General features: G+C 45.0%; 1 protein-coding gene across 1 annotated transcript in view; it reads right to left on the bottom strand.

Annotated features, from left to right (window-relative positions):
- The window catches only part of hs2st1a (heparan sulfate 2-O-sulfotransferase 1a), a 27,730-nt gene extending 15,346 nt beyond the window's left edge, over positions 1 to 12,384 (bottom strand). Inside the window, exons 1-2 of the mRNA XM_031854894.1 lie at positions 12,180 to 12,384; positions 11,873 to 12,046 (exon numbers count right to left, since the gene is read on the bottom strand). Coding sequence (XP_031710754.1) covers positions 11,873 to 11,996 — 124 coding nt within the window. The 5' untranslated portion in view covers positions 11,997 to 12,046; positions 12,180 to 12,384. The remainder of the gene's footprint in view (positions 1 to 11,872; positions 12,047 to 12,179) is intronic.
- Positions 12,385 to 12,387: the final 3 nt, after the last annotated feature.

The raw sequence follows: 12,387 nt of genomic DNA on the forward strand, positions 1-12,387 counted from the left end.
GGGGGGCAGTTATGTCACCACTGCACCACTCTGGAACATTTGGATAAACCATGCACTTCCGAATTTCTAATTATTCTAATTCAGTCTTCGGATCCGTTTAGCAGAGAGTGGATTACCAGAGGACACGGGAATGAAGTCAGATGGGGAGATTGAGGCCTGATTTGACAGAGCAGAACCTGCCTCACCATCGGTTGTTTAAGCGAAGAAACTGTCGTGCCGCTTTTTTAACACTGCTGGCAGCTGCAGGGAGAACTGAAAAAAAGGAGACGGATAAACGAGCGCTTTCATTAAGAGATTGTGAAGGTGTTCGGTACATTCAAGAACGCCTTCAGTGCCGTCAAACAAGCTCAGCATGAAAGCGGGAACAAAGACGTAAACAAACCACTCACACTGAAGCATGAAACTTCCTTTAAACTAGACACCAATACTTATATGCCACATGCAGTATTTCACACATTTTCCACTTGTCTTAAAGAAAGACAAGACACACATTGGAGTTAACGTGCAATTGTTTGGGAGGGCTTTTTTTTTTTTTAAAGTTGAGGCATTCCCCCCCCCCCCCCCCCATTGGTTTTATGACATTGACACTCCATGAAAGGTCTCATTCACTCTGCTGTGCCTGCACAGTTCAGCTGGGGGAAGAGAGGAGAGGTGGGAGGGTTGGGGGAGAAAAGAAAGGACCAGGTCTGAGTAACATGTAGACTGGAGAATGTGGGCCCAAACGAAGCACCTCTCTGAGCCGTGCGTCCGTGTCCTGTTGCCTCCGAGTTCCAATTAAATACAGTGCACATGGACGACTGTACATGGCAGCTTCATCATTTTATACACGGAGACCCAGCGACCCTGAAGATGGCCTCATTATTTAAACTGATTTTCAAATATGCGCCATGAAAACTACAGATCTAACTTTCTCCGTCCACGAAGTGATTCCAACACCTCAGCTCAAGATATCTGCTGACACACACACAGCATTGATTCCATACCAGTGACTCTATCACTCGTTTTCCCACATTTAACACTGAGGTTAGCCAACTGGTAGCGTTAACATTTTACACTTGCAGCGGAGGTCAGAGGTTGCCTTTACGTGCAGCGCGTGTGTGTTCATAAGAACTGCGTGATACACAAAACGTGCAGTGACTTTCATCTCTGTTTATTGTAACATTAGCAGGGTATTTTTTTTATTCAACTCTTGTCCCAAATTCGTCCGAAATTTTATTTTCATCCTCCCTGATCCTATTTTTTTTGGGCACCGGGACGACCTTAAGATCGAGCCCTGTTTGTGGCCCCTGGGAGTCCTCTTGGTAATCCAGCCATGCGAGTCACAGAGTGAATGACATTTACTGACAAACAGTAAAAAATATCTTGTCAACAGAAAGATCTGGGGAGTATATTTCTGTTTTGTCCTCTAGATTTATCGCAAAAAAGGAGGAAAGTCTGATTTGGGAATGCTAGACATCATGCTGAACAACGTATTAAAGTCAGACTGCAATATAAGCAACAGAAAGGCTCCACGTTTGAAATTCTAATCAACAGATGCACCCAGTGAGGTGAAGTAGTGAAATATAACGTCTGGCTACATTGCAGATTCTCGTAAATAACACGTTTCACAGTGACTTGACATTTCCTGTCCTGGACTTGGCACTGCTGCTTTGTGAGGCTGCATAAATACAAGCTGAAGAGTTTTTCATTGTTACGACTTTCACGGTAGTTCTGCTTTCACTAGACGGCACAGAGGAGAGCCGGAAAAAATGAGGCAAATACAACGGCAGGTGCAGGATGGAGGTGCTCCGTCCTCCGGAGAGACGCTGCTGCTGCTGCCGCCGGGCCCTCGAGTTCAACTCAGCCCACCCCATCCACGTGAAGGTCGTGTATCCGGTAAATGGAAATGGCTTTTTTTCTTTCTCTCTCTCCCTGGCAAAGTAGCGTGTTGAAAACAAGAGTGTTTTTGTCAGAGAATGCCGACAAAGCATTCCTCATACATAGAGAACAGACAAAACGTGGCCTTGTCAGCGCTGATATACAACACTGTGCAGACAGTTTAAAGTGGTTAAGTGGTTAGGGGTATAAGTCTTGAGACCATAATTACTCCATTGAGTGTCATTGAGGAGGACGGTGTCAACACTAGAAACCTCAAAAACGCCCTGTTTTCTGGAGAACGGACTCTAAAAGTGCAGCAGCTGAGGATGGGGTGTTTTTTTGCTCTGGGGAGTTCATAAGCTACAGATTAAAAACAAGCTGTTCCGACTCAAACGCTAAATAAGCTCCAGCCACATGTGGCCCATTTCTAATACCTAGTCTGAATGCAAGCCATGTCTCTACAGTTATGATAACAATCTGGGATAGATGGAAACGATAATAGTCATGGTTCAACCTGCCACTTTCTCCCCTAATACGTCTTTTATGCGATCGAAGCCGGTAGTGCCGTCTGATGGGGGAGCCAATAATGTCTGGGAAAACAGAAAGAGTAAAGGGGGCCACGTTCTGTCTGCTTCATCAGACACAGCCAGTCAGATGAGATTATGGAGCAATTTACACAGATGGCAGATCCCATCATTCCCCTGCCTTGTTAAGTGAAGGCGAGTCTGACAGATTAGGGAAGGGGAGGGGCGATTGATTGTAGCAGATCTCATCTTGGCACAGCTTGTCAATGACTAAGCAGTGGGAATTAGCCAACATCTTCAGAGGCATTTGCACTTCAAAAGGAAGGAGAATAAAAAAATATCTGGGTAACTTGTCAAGAGAAAAGAAACCAGCAGGAATGTCGCTGCTAAATGCTCACAGCCTCGCAAACCCTCTCTGTGAGCAGAGCGTAGAGTGGGAGAAACCTGCACAAATTACAGTAGCTGAATGCATATAGATTCACACTGAAATACAACTCTCTGTTGCCCTCATATCCTAATATAACAACAAACAATGTTTGCATAACGGTGCAGATCTGGTAAGATACAACCCAGATATCTGATGTTCCCGCTCTGTCTCTCTCGGCCCTGCAACAGATAATTAATAATGCATGTACGGGAGTCTGGGGAGAACTCCACACTCTATTAAGACAGAGCAGACGACAGCTATTCATAGTTTTAATGATGAGTGGGAGGGACAGGTGAACGCCGCGGAGAATCCGTCCCTCACAGAAACGTGCTACAGTGAAAAACGGCGTTCTGCAGAACACCTCTGCGACGACACCAGTTCAACTCTTCAGGCTTATCCGTTTTTCATCTCTGTGTTACTCCTTCTCTTCTTTCATCTCATTATACTGAGCATCTGCAGGCCATCCGTCCAGTGAGGATGTTGTACCGTGTTCGCCATTGGAGGATGAGTAGGCCCCACCTTTACTGTCCAGATACAATTCTGACATCACTGTGGAATTGTTTTGTATTGTTACTCTGCGTGTTTGGTCACATGAGGCTGTTAATACACATCACTTATTAAGGTGGAGCTAAAACCATCCTCTCAATTTTCTAAATGTTATTCCCTTCTGAAAGTCTGTTCACAGGACGTCCATGTGTGCAGTATTACTGCACGTGTGTCAACAGCTGTATGAAGCCGTTTGTGGCTCCAGCAGGAAGTGATGTCACTTGAGGCGGCATCGGTTGGGTCTGAAGACTACAAGTTTGATAATACATTTTAAAAAGCAGTGATCTTACCAGACCATTGTAGTCCGCTCCTGAGCCTAGCAGCTCAAAGCTACATTAGCCGCTACTAGCATAACACACCGGAATCTTTAACCAAACCGCCGCGCTCTAGTTGCATTCTGGGTAATGTAGGTGGCAGGTTATGGTAATGGAGGCTGTCCTGCCTGGGATTGGTGGAGCTTTTTTCCTTTTCTTTAAAAAATAAAAATACTATTGCATTAGCCTGTATTGCTACCTACAGTGTCGCCGGGGTTGTGGCCTTTCGTTGCACATTTGTTGCCATTTGGACCATGCGCTGTTCATTATTCAAAGTTTATTAATATTGAATGTTTCCAAATTGCACAACATTCGACAATAGGGTCCCCAGCATTACACCCACCAAGTGTGAAGTAGATCAGACGAGCTGTGAAGGACACACTTAAATAATCATGTATTTATATTCTGATATACAGTTTAGAATCTTTTATTATTCCAATAAAAACTATGTGTTAAAAGAACAGATTTTGGTGATGATATTAAACTTGATTCAACTATATTCAAGTCTTGGTCAGACAAAGACCAGTTTCATTAGGTCAACGTATGTGTATGTAAATATGAAGCATTCAGTCACTGACAATTGAATAAGCAAGCTATGAGAAGACATTAACATCCCAAAAGTAATTGGCAGACTAATCAATGATGAAAAGAATTGTTAGTTACAACTCCTTATGAGTAAAGACGTTGATACAGAAACAATATTATGTTGTTCTCGAAGGTCTATAAAACTGCATTTATCAGTGACAAATAGACAGTTTTTATAGTTCAATCAATCATGTCTGACTGATGCTCAATCTGTTTAATAGGGTCAGAATCAGCGGCAATACTAATCCCGTGTATTGGATTGGTGCGCCATTAATATCAGTGAGAGGCAGCACAGGACGGATGTGTGTGTTTGTAGCATTACTGAAAGGGTTTGAGAAAAAATATGAACACCACAGAAAAAGACGCAGACGCATAAATCTACTTATCCTCAGTCAGCAGGGGAAGGTCTTGATTGTACAAGCTGAATATTCAGCAACCCAGATATTTCATTCGTTAAGGCCACACACACACACACACACACACACTTAGTTGGATTTTGTCTAAATGAACTTCAAGTTGAATTTCAGGGCATTTGGCAATGCTGCTCACACCATTCAGCACAGTGAGGAGAGGGAAGGAGACACATGCAAAGACAAGGAAGGAAGAAGACAAAAAAAAAAGAAAGGTGAGAGAAAAGGAGGCAGAGACGGGTAGAAAAGAGGTCGAGAAGTCGGACAAGGAGAGGAGGGGAAAGTGTAGGAGCATCACATTAACAGCTGATCCCTGAGGACGCCTGGTGTTACAAGAAAACAAGATAAAGGGACTCTAAAACCAACCGGAGCCAAGTTGAACCAGAGGATGAGGAGGAAGAAGGCCAGCGCCGCTCGACCACCTTATTTCCTCCTTTTTATCCCTCCGTGCTCTGATGAAATTGGTTGTAAAAAGGCTGAAGGTGTGCTTTCTTCCCTCTCCCCTTTTTGCAAGGGCTTATGAGCCACAAGCTGGGGCTTTAAATATTTCGGCGTTGCAATGAAAATTAAATCATTTCTTTCATTTCACCCCCTCCCTCCTCCCTCCACACTTCCTCCTCCTTTGATAGCACTTTATTTCAGAAGCCTGTGGCGGATATTCTGCTTTCAGGTTCTCATCCAATGGAGTTAGTCAAACACAAGAGGGATTTGAATATCACAAAAGGAGACTCGGCACGCAAATAAAAGACGTTGTTTACAACTATTGATCCAGAAGGAGCTGGATGAGAGTACAGTCATTGTAAGTTATTATCATGAGAGGGGTTTATTAGCCGCTAGCCTGTTTCCTGTCAGAAGGGAAGTTTAATGGTGTCGCAGAGAGAAAGAAACTCTGCTTACTGAAGAAAACAGTAAACTGACACCTGCCGTCACGTGTTTACAACCACAGGCTCCATTATCTGTCAAAAAACCCCACAGGCTTTGACTAAGTACGGCGAGCTGTGAGCCCCAGAGAGTCTAAATTTGATCTTGTAGCTTTTATCATCATCAAAATAGTGTGGAGCATGAAAAACTGATTATTTCTGAGAGCACGTAGAAAGAAAACTTCACATCAGCACAGCACTCAGGATCCATGTTCTCTCTGAGCATCTCTGCAGGACTGTTTGCTGACACACGACTGATTTATCACTTCAACTAAACAATAACGTATCAGCCATCACTCAGAGCTCCACTCGTCCCCCCCCTGTTCACTCAATATAATCTGACCTGCAGGGTTTTGGGGTCACATGATATTTGGAGGGCCACGTCTGACCAACAGTGACACAAGAAGACGGGAGGCTGCGAGGAGGAGAACGTGCGTCTGTGTGAAGAGTAGGGGAGGGAAGATATTGGGGAGAGGCCAGCTGAGTGGGGAGTGATGGGTGGTGTTGGAGCGGGGGCGTTCTTCTAGAACGGCCTCCAATTACACCCAGGGTGTGAAACCGTCCATAACACCCTGATTAGCCGTTCTGTCATCCTGCTACAGGAGCAAACGCCGGCTGGCTCCGGTTGCTGCTGTGAGCGCCACTTTGCAGGGGAAGACATTCCCCGTCAGCGGCCATAAATCCTCGGCCCCCAATCAAAGCGTGCTCCTAACAATTCAGCGTCGGCCCAGTGTGACCATCAGCGCCGAGCCTCCCTTCCTCCCACAACAGATCCGTCCCCGACACCTACGCCCATCCCCGCTGTGGGCTACCCTCCATTAGCCGCTCAAATGGCATGTCTCAGAGAGTGACTGAGCAGCCAGGTCCAGGCGATAGACACTACCGGCTGCCGATGGTAGCAGATGCCAACGTGCGGAGGGAAAGCAAGTGACTCATGCACTCTTTATACCTCTCAAGGCAGCTAAAAACAGAGATGTGGGGTGTCAGGGAGAGTTCAAAGGGAATCCAAGTGCCTTGTCCACAGAAAGAATAACGAGAGAAAGAAGAAGATTACACATTTAGGATGTGGAGGTTTGCACCTGGAGCTGTAGAGAAGACACGGGGCTCAGTCTAGATGAGTGCTACCGATGGGTCGCCTATTGGATCAAGAGGAAGCAACCATTTGGTGTTGCAGCACTTTGAGTGAGTCACAGAGAGCGGTTGACACACACTTGACCAATGTGCAGGAGTGAAAGGAGTCAGGTCGACGCTTGGATCATCTTTAAAGTAAATTCGCGAACACAAGTGCAGCTCAAGGGGCGTATCGGTGACAGGATGAACGATGTGCAGCAGCAGGGCAGCTCAAAAGGTATAAAGTCGTCCAATCAAAGTCCCTGCAGTGTGCGCACGAGGACGGACTAGCGATACCCGACCGACGTCCCTTCAAGAGCAAATTCCTGACCGGGTCCCTCAGAGGCCGAGTGTGAGGGCAGCCTCGAGGCATTGAGAGCCTGGCACCACAAATCAAAGTCAAATCCAAACCCAAGCCCGGGAGCGACAGGCTGCACTGACAAATGAATGCTTAAAAATCTTGCGTCAGCTCTGCAAACACTTGGACAATGAAGTGCATGCATCTCTTTCCTTCCTGCTCTCTCGTTTTCGCTCAGCTCGTCACAGAGCCGCTTGTGTCTGGAACTAAATATCACCACGCAACAGATGGAAATTGAATTCATTTAATCAGGCTGAAAAATGGCCAGCGGATAAAAAGGCGATGATGCTGAGGGGGGGTGGGAGGGTCTCTGAATACATCTGTCTGCTGGGTGACACACAGCCCCCAAGCGACCTGCGGGGCACAGAGGTGAAGAGGTTGTTTGCTACAGTTACAAAGGTGGTTTTATTAACAACGTTTCTATTTATGCAGCTCCCAACATACCAGCAATTAACCTGCTGCCTATGGCTACAGGTTTTGTTATCAAAAGATTTTTGAGCATCAAAGAAAAGCTGGGATATCTTCAATAAAAACAAGGGTTTTCTTCTCGTTTATGAATAATCCCCCCAAGGAAATAAGTTCAGCATGGCTTGAATCTATAAAAGCAGGTAGCGGGGACAGATGTTACACAAATAATGACGCACTCAACTGTGTAATGAACATGCTTTCAGCCAAAAAACACAAGAATCATAAAAAAAAAAGTCAAACCCACTACTGAAAGTGACTGCGTTGGCATCAAAATGTTACCCACAATACATCACTCTGGCATTTTGTGTTATCATTTTATCAGATTTACTCAGCTTATTGTGAAGGGATGTGACGTCTAATCTAACAGTCTTGAGTTCAAGTGTCAGCTTTGCACTTAAGAAACAATCGGTGCTAAATGAATGATGCAGATGTCCACACGATCCCAACAACTCACATACTTTTAAGTGTGTAGTAAAGTCCCTCTGGTTCGGCCTTTCGGGTGCTGGTTAAAAAAAGACAGACTGATCAAATTGTCTCAACTGGTTGAGAAGATCTAATCACAGTGGAATCCCATTCAGGCATCAGTCTCCGGTTTGACGTCAGTGAATCTTTACGCAGGAATGTCAAGTCTCAGACTTGACATAAAGCTTTATAGTAGCGTGAAATTTTTCAAGGTGAGCGGCTAAAATTGCCTGAACTGAGAGGAGGGCGTTCAAGGCAACCCTGACAGGGAAAGTGGCCCTGAGTCCCCGTCCATTGCTCTTTATTAAAGAACCTTTATTATTCCATCCATCCCCTGCACAGTCATTCTGCGTTACCGTTGACCCGGCCGGCAGCAGTGCCGGTGAGCAGCCGGAGAGAAATACCGTCAGAATAATGGATTAAGCCCACAGCAGGACGCACAGCTGCATCGTGGCATGATTGTAATGCAGGAGACTTCTCTGGGACACAGTGAGCAGACAATTAGTTTGGAAGCAAATCACAGCTTGTCTGCCCTGCGGCGGGGGGGGGGGGGGCTAATGGGGGAAATTATTCAACCTGCGTGTCAGGCAATAGGATCCCACGCTGTGAGGAGAGAGCGCTGGTCATTCCAACCCGCATGAAGTTAATTGTGAACACGAGAAAACATGAAGGTGACATAAAAGAGCTTCTTCCGTGCGAGGATCATTCATGGAGGTTTTGATTTTGGTTGTTATTGTTGCACAGACGGACCTGCAGCAGGCGTACCTGGTGACGTGACCGGCCCTGTGGTGGTCTGTCATCATGTGAAAGCCTCGGTCACAACTATTTGGCTATGCAGCACATAATTCAGAGCTCCAGCACACAGACGTCTGCTCAGTATAGTCATCCATCAGCGCGCTTTCTGCCAAGTCAACAGATTCTTGTGGTGGTGGGCAGTCGGGGGAAAGGCCTCTCAGGTTGTGTTTCAGCATTGGGAGTGTGTGTGTGTGTGTGTGTGTGTGTGTGTGTGCAGCCCTGGAGAGTCTGGGTTTTCACTGTGTGTAAAGTATAGCCCTTTACGGCAGCAGTAATCCATACAGCAAGCCAATACAGCCATCTATACCCCCACCAGGACACGTAATTGTTCCAACATGTGAAAACTCAAGTGGGATACTTTATTCAATTAAGATGACTCTAAACTATTTTATTCACAATCAAGCCTGGAAACCGGTCCGTCTACTCGCCTAAGGCCCAGGAAAACAAACATGGAATAGAAAGAAATGCAGTAAATATCCACATTTGAGAAGCTCAAAGAAGTGCATTGTTGTAGTTTTTGCTTGAAAAATTACTTAAACACTACTTGATTATCAAAAGTGTTTTCTCCCAATCAAGTAACCGTATGTTATCCCAGTAAAAGTGGCACAACATTAACTATTAAGACCCTAACCACTGCTGAAATGTGATAAGATGATTAATTCACCAATGAACCTGATAATTGATTTCTCAGTCAAATCATTTATCTAGCATACATCTTTAGGGCTGAAAAGATTAGTCAATTCATTGATAAACCTGTAATCATTTTGATCCTCAACATTGTCTGTTTTATAACACTATGAATATAGTCACGCCTGCAACTCATTTTTTTATTTTCATTGATGGTCCACAAACCATCAGAAAATTGTGAAAATTGCCATTACAATGTCCTAAAAGTTGAGGTAGCGTTATCACTATTATTTAACAGAAGAAAACTCAGCAAGTTCTCACATTTGAGACGGTGGACTTAAGCAATGAAATCAATCATTACATTAGTTGCTATCATTGACATAAATTCTGTATATTTTGGTTTTAAACAACTGGTCAGAAAAAGAAAACTACAGTATTTGAAGACGTCGCAAACAGCTTGAGGACAACTCGGACTCCATTTATCAATATGTTCGTACGCAGTCATGATTCACAAATCATTTTCACTTATTTTGACCAATTAGACCTCTCCTCATGATTGTGTGCGTCTGTACAGACTGTGATTTACTGACAGCTCCTGGACTCTGCTGTTAGTTTTGTTGCATCTTCGTCACTCAAATGTCCGGTGACCTCATATTTAGTAGCTTTGATACACCAAACGTCACCTGAGCGCAGGTGCCCGTCGCAATTATTACATTACGATTGTTTGAGGTAGCCACGACCATTCTGCATAATCGTTATATTCCACAATCAGGGGAATTTATAGCCAATGTTTTCAACAGAAAGGGTATTAGGTGTGTTTCCATCAGCTCGGTTGAGTCAAATGAACTGTCTACCTCAGCCAAAGGTTATAATGCAGGAAGAGGAAAACATGGAAACAAAGAGCTGCTGGACAGGTTCTTCTGGTTCAGCTCACGTGTGTTGCTTACAAAGCAAGATGGTGACAGAGGTGCCGATAAGGCGTCTCTTGATTTATAGCAGAGAAGTTTTGCTGGAGTTGTCACTTTCAATCCCCTTTTCTAACTACTAAATTTCATTATTAATGCCTGTGCTTTTCCTACTGAGGCAACTCAAAATGTCTTCATTTTAATAAAAGGCTTACAGTTCAAATGTAACAGGCCTTTTTCACTGATCATAGCACAGGTTTTACCAATAAAATGAACGATTTCTCTGTTCCATTAAGTGTCTCAGTAAGACATTTGAATGAACCAGCATGCGCAATAAAAAGGACCCTGGAAGTGCCATTTTTAATGTTATTGATTACACCTGTGCTTTTCCTGCTGCTATAACGTGTCAAAATGTCTGCCGTGAAAATGGTCCGTTAGCTGCATCTCCTCAGTGCCAGGCTCCCACTCTCATCCAACGATACAAGAGGTGGTGTTTGAACCCCTGAGGTAGCCTAGCTGCACCCTCAGACCGTCTGCACCACTCTGCTGTTCCTTAAAAAAGAAATCCCCACAGTGGAGGCATCGGAGAGATAATCCTGCAATGTCCCAGATCTTTATTGGGAGTGAGCCCCTGATGGGAGCTCACAATGAGATTTGAACGCAGTGCCGGCCACGCTTGAATCACAGGAGAGAGTTTAGTAAAAGGACAGGAGAGGATTTAAAGCAGGGTGGCGTCCCCATGTCTGCAAAAATATCATTCAAACTTAGTTGGAGCAAATAGAGGTTTCCTGCAGTATACTGTGTATTTGTCACTGCCCATCACACCTTTTAGGCTGACTCCAGAACCACCAGCTGCAAAATAGCATGTCCCATACTTCCTAATTAACTGTTGGTTTCTTATCTCAAAAATGTATCAATTTATGACAGAAAATGTATCTGCAACTCATTTGAAAATCTGTTAATCGATTGCGTTATTTTTCAAGCAGAAATGACAAACATGCTCCAGGTGCAGCTTCTCAGATGGATTAATTTGCTGCTCGTCTCTGTCTTTTTTTTCTATCATCAGGGAAAAACCTCTGGTTGTACAAAACAAACACGTCATCAATTTCCAAATTGGAAGATTGATCACGTCCAGAATTGCCAGATTAACCAATAATGTCAATAACTTCCAGCTGCAGCTCTAAAGTATACAAACACTCACTATCACGGGGCAACAGGCTGCAGAAAGCAGCACCTCCTCAATCTCACACTGCATTGCACAGATGGATGAGATGTACTATCTGTAGGCATTCAAATACTACAAATACTCGGAATAGCCACGCGAAAGATCAGCGGGACAGCTCCCAGATCACTAAACATGTCATGACTGTGTGCCATTGTCTGATGAGGCGTTAGTGGTGGGTGAGGTGCTGCACACTGACCCAAAATGCACAACAATGGTGATGCACATATCTATCTATCAGTGACCAAAGACAGCAAAGACAGACACCTCCCACCCAGCCTGCGGTGTTTCTGGAGTGTTGTGAAGGGATGGGATCGGGCTGCAGAGCCCTTTAAAACTTACCGAGCTTCCCCTTGGACTCCTCCAGCTTCTGGATCTGGTTCTCCAGGAAGAACATGGCCACTGCGAACGCCAGCAGCGCCAAAAGCTGCAACTTGGGCGGCATCATGACTCTGAGCAGCCCCATCAAATCATCCAGAGAGCTATTTGGTCAATCCATGCTCAGAGAAGGAGACACTGAAAACACACACACGCACACACGCACAGCGACGACAGTGATTACAAAGCGGCTGAGTGTGTGAGCATGGCCCTCTCTCCCTCTGTGTGCGTGTGTGTGGATATCTCGGCAGTGTTCAAATCCTGTGGTTACCTCAAAGGCGATGTGTGTTCATGCTCGGCTTGGTTATTCCATCAAATCGATTCCCAAAAGAGGGGCCCCAGAGATTTGTCCAGAGTGCGTAATAGTCCCTCCGGTTCGTCTGTCTTCTGCGTCCCCCATGTAGCGCTGCGCTGTCCCATCCAGTGTGTGTCCACCACGGACACTCTGTTACCACCACTCAGGCCATTGGATGTATCAA

This window comes from Anarrhichthys ocellatus, unplaced genomic scaffold (assembly GCF_004355925.1).
Source record: "Anarrhichthys ocellatus isolate YVR2014 unplaced genomic scaffold, GSC_Weel_1.0 scaffold15, whole genome shotgun sequence".
Taxonomy (NCBI): domain Eukaryota; kingdom Metazoa; phylum Chordata; class Actinopteri; order Perciformes; family Anarhichadidae; genus Anarrhichthys; species Anarrhichthys ocellatus.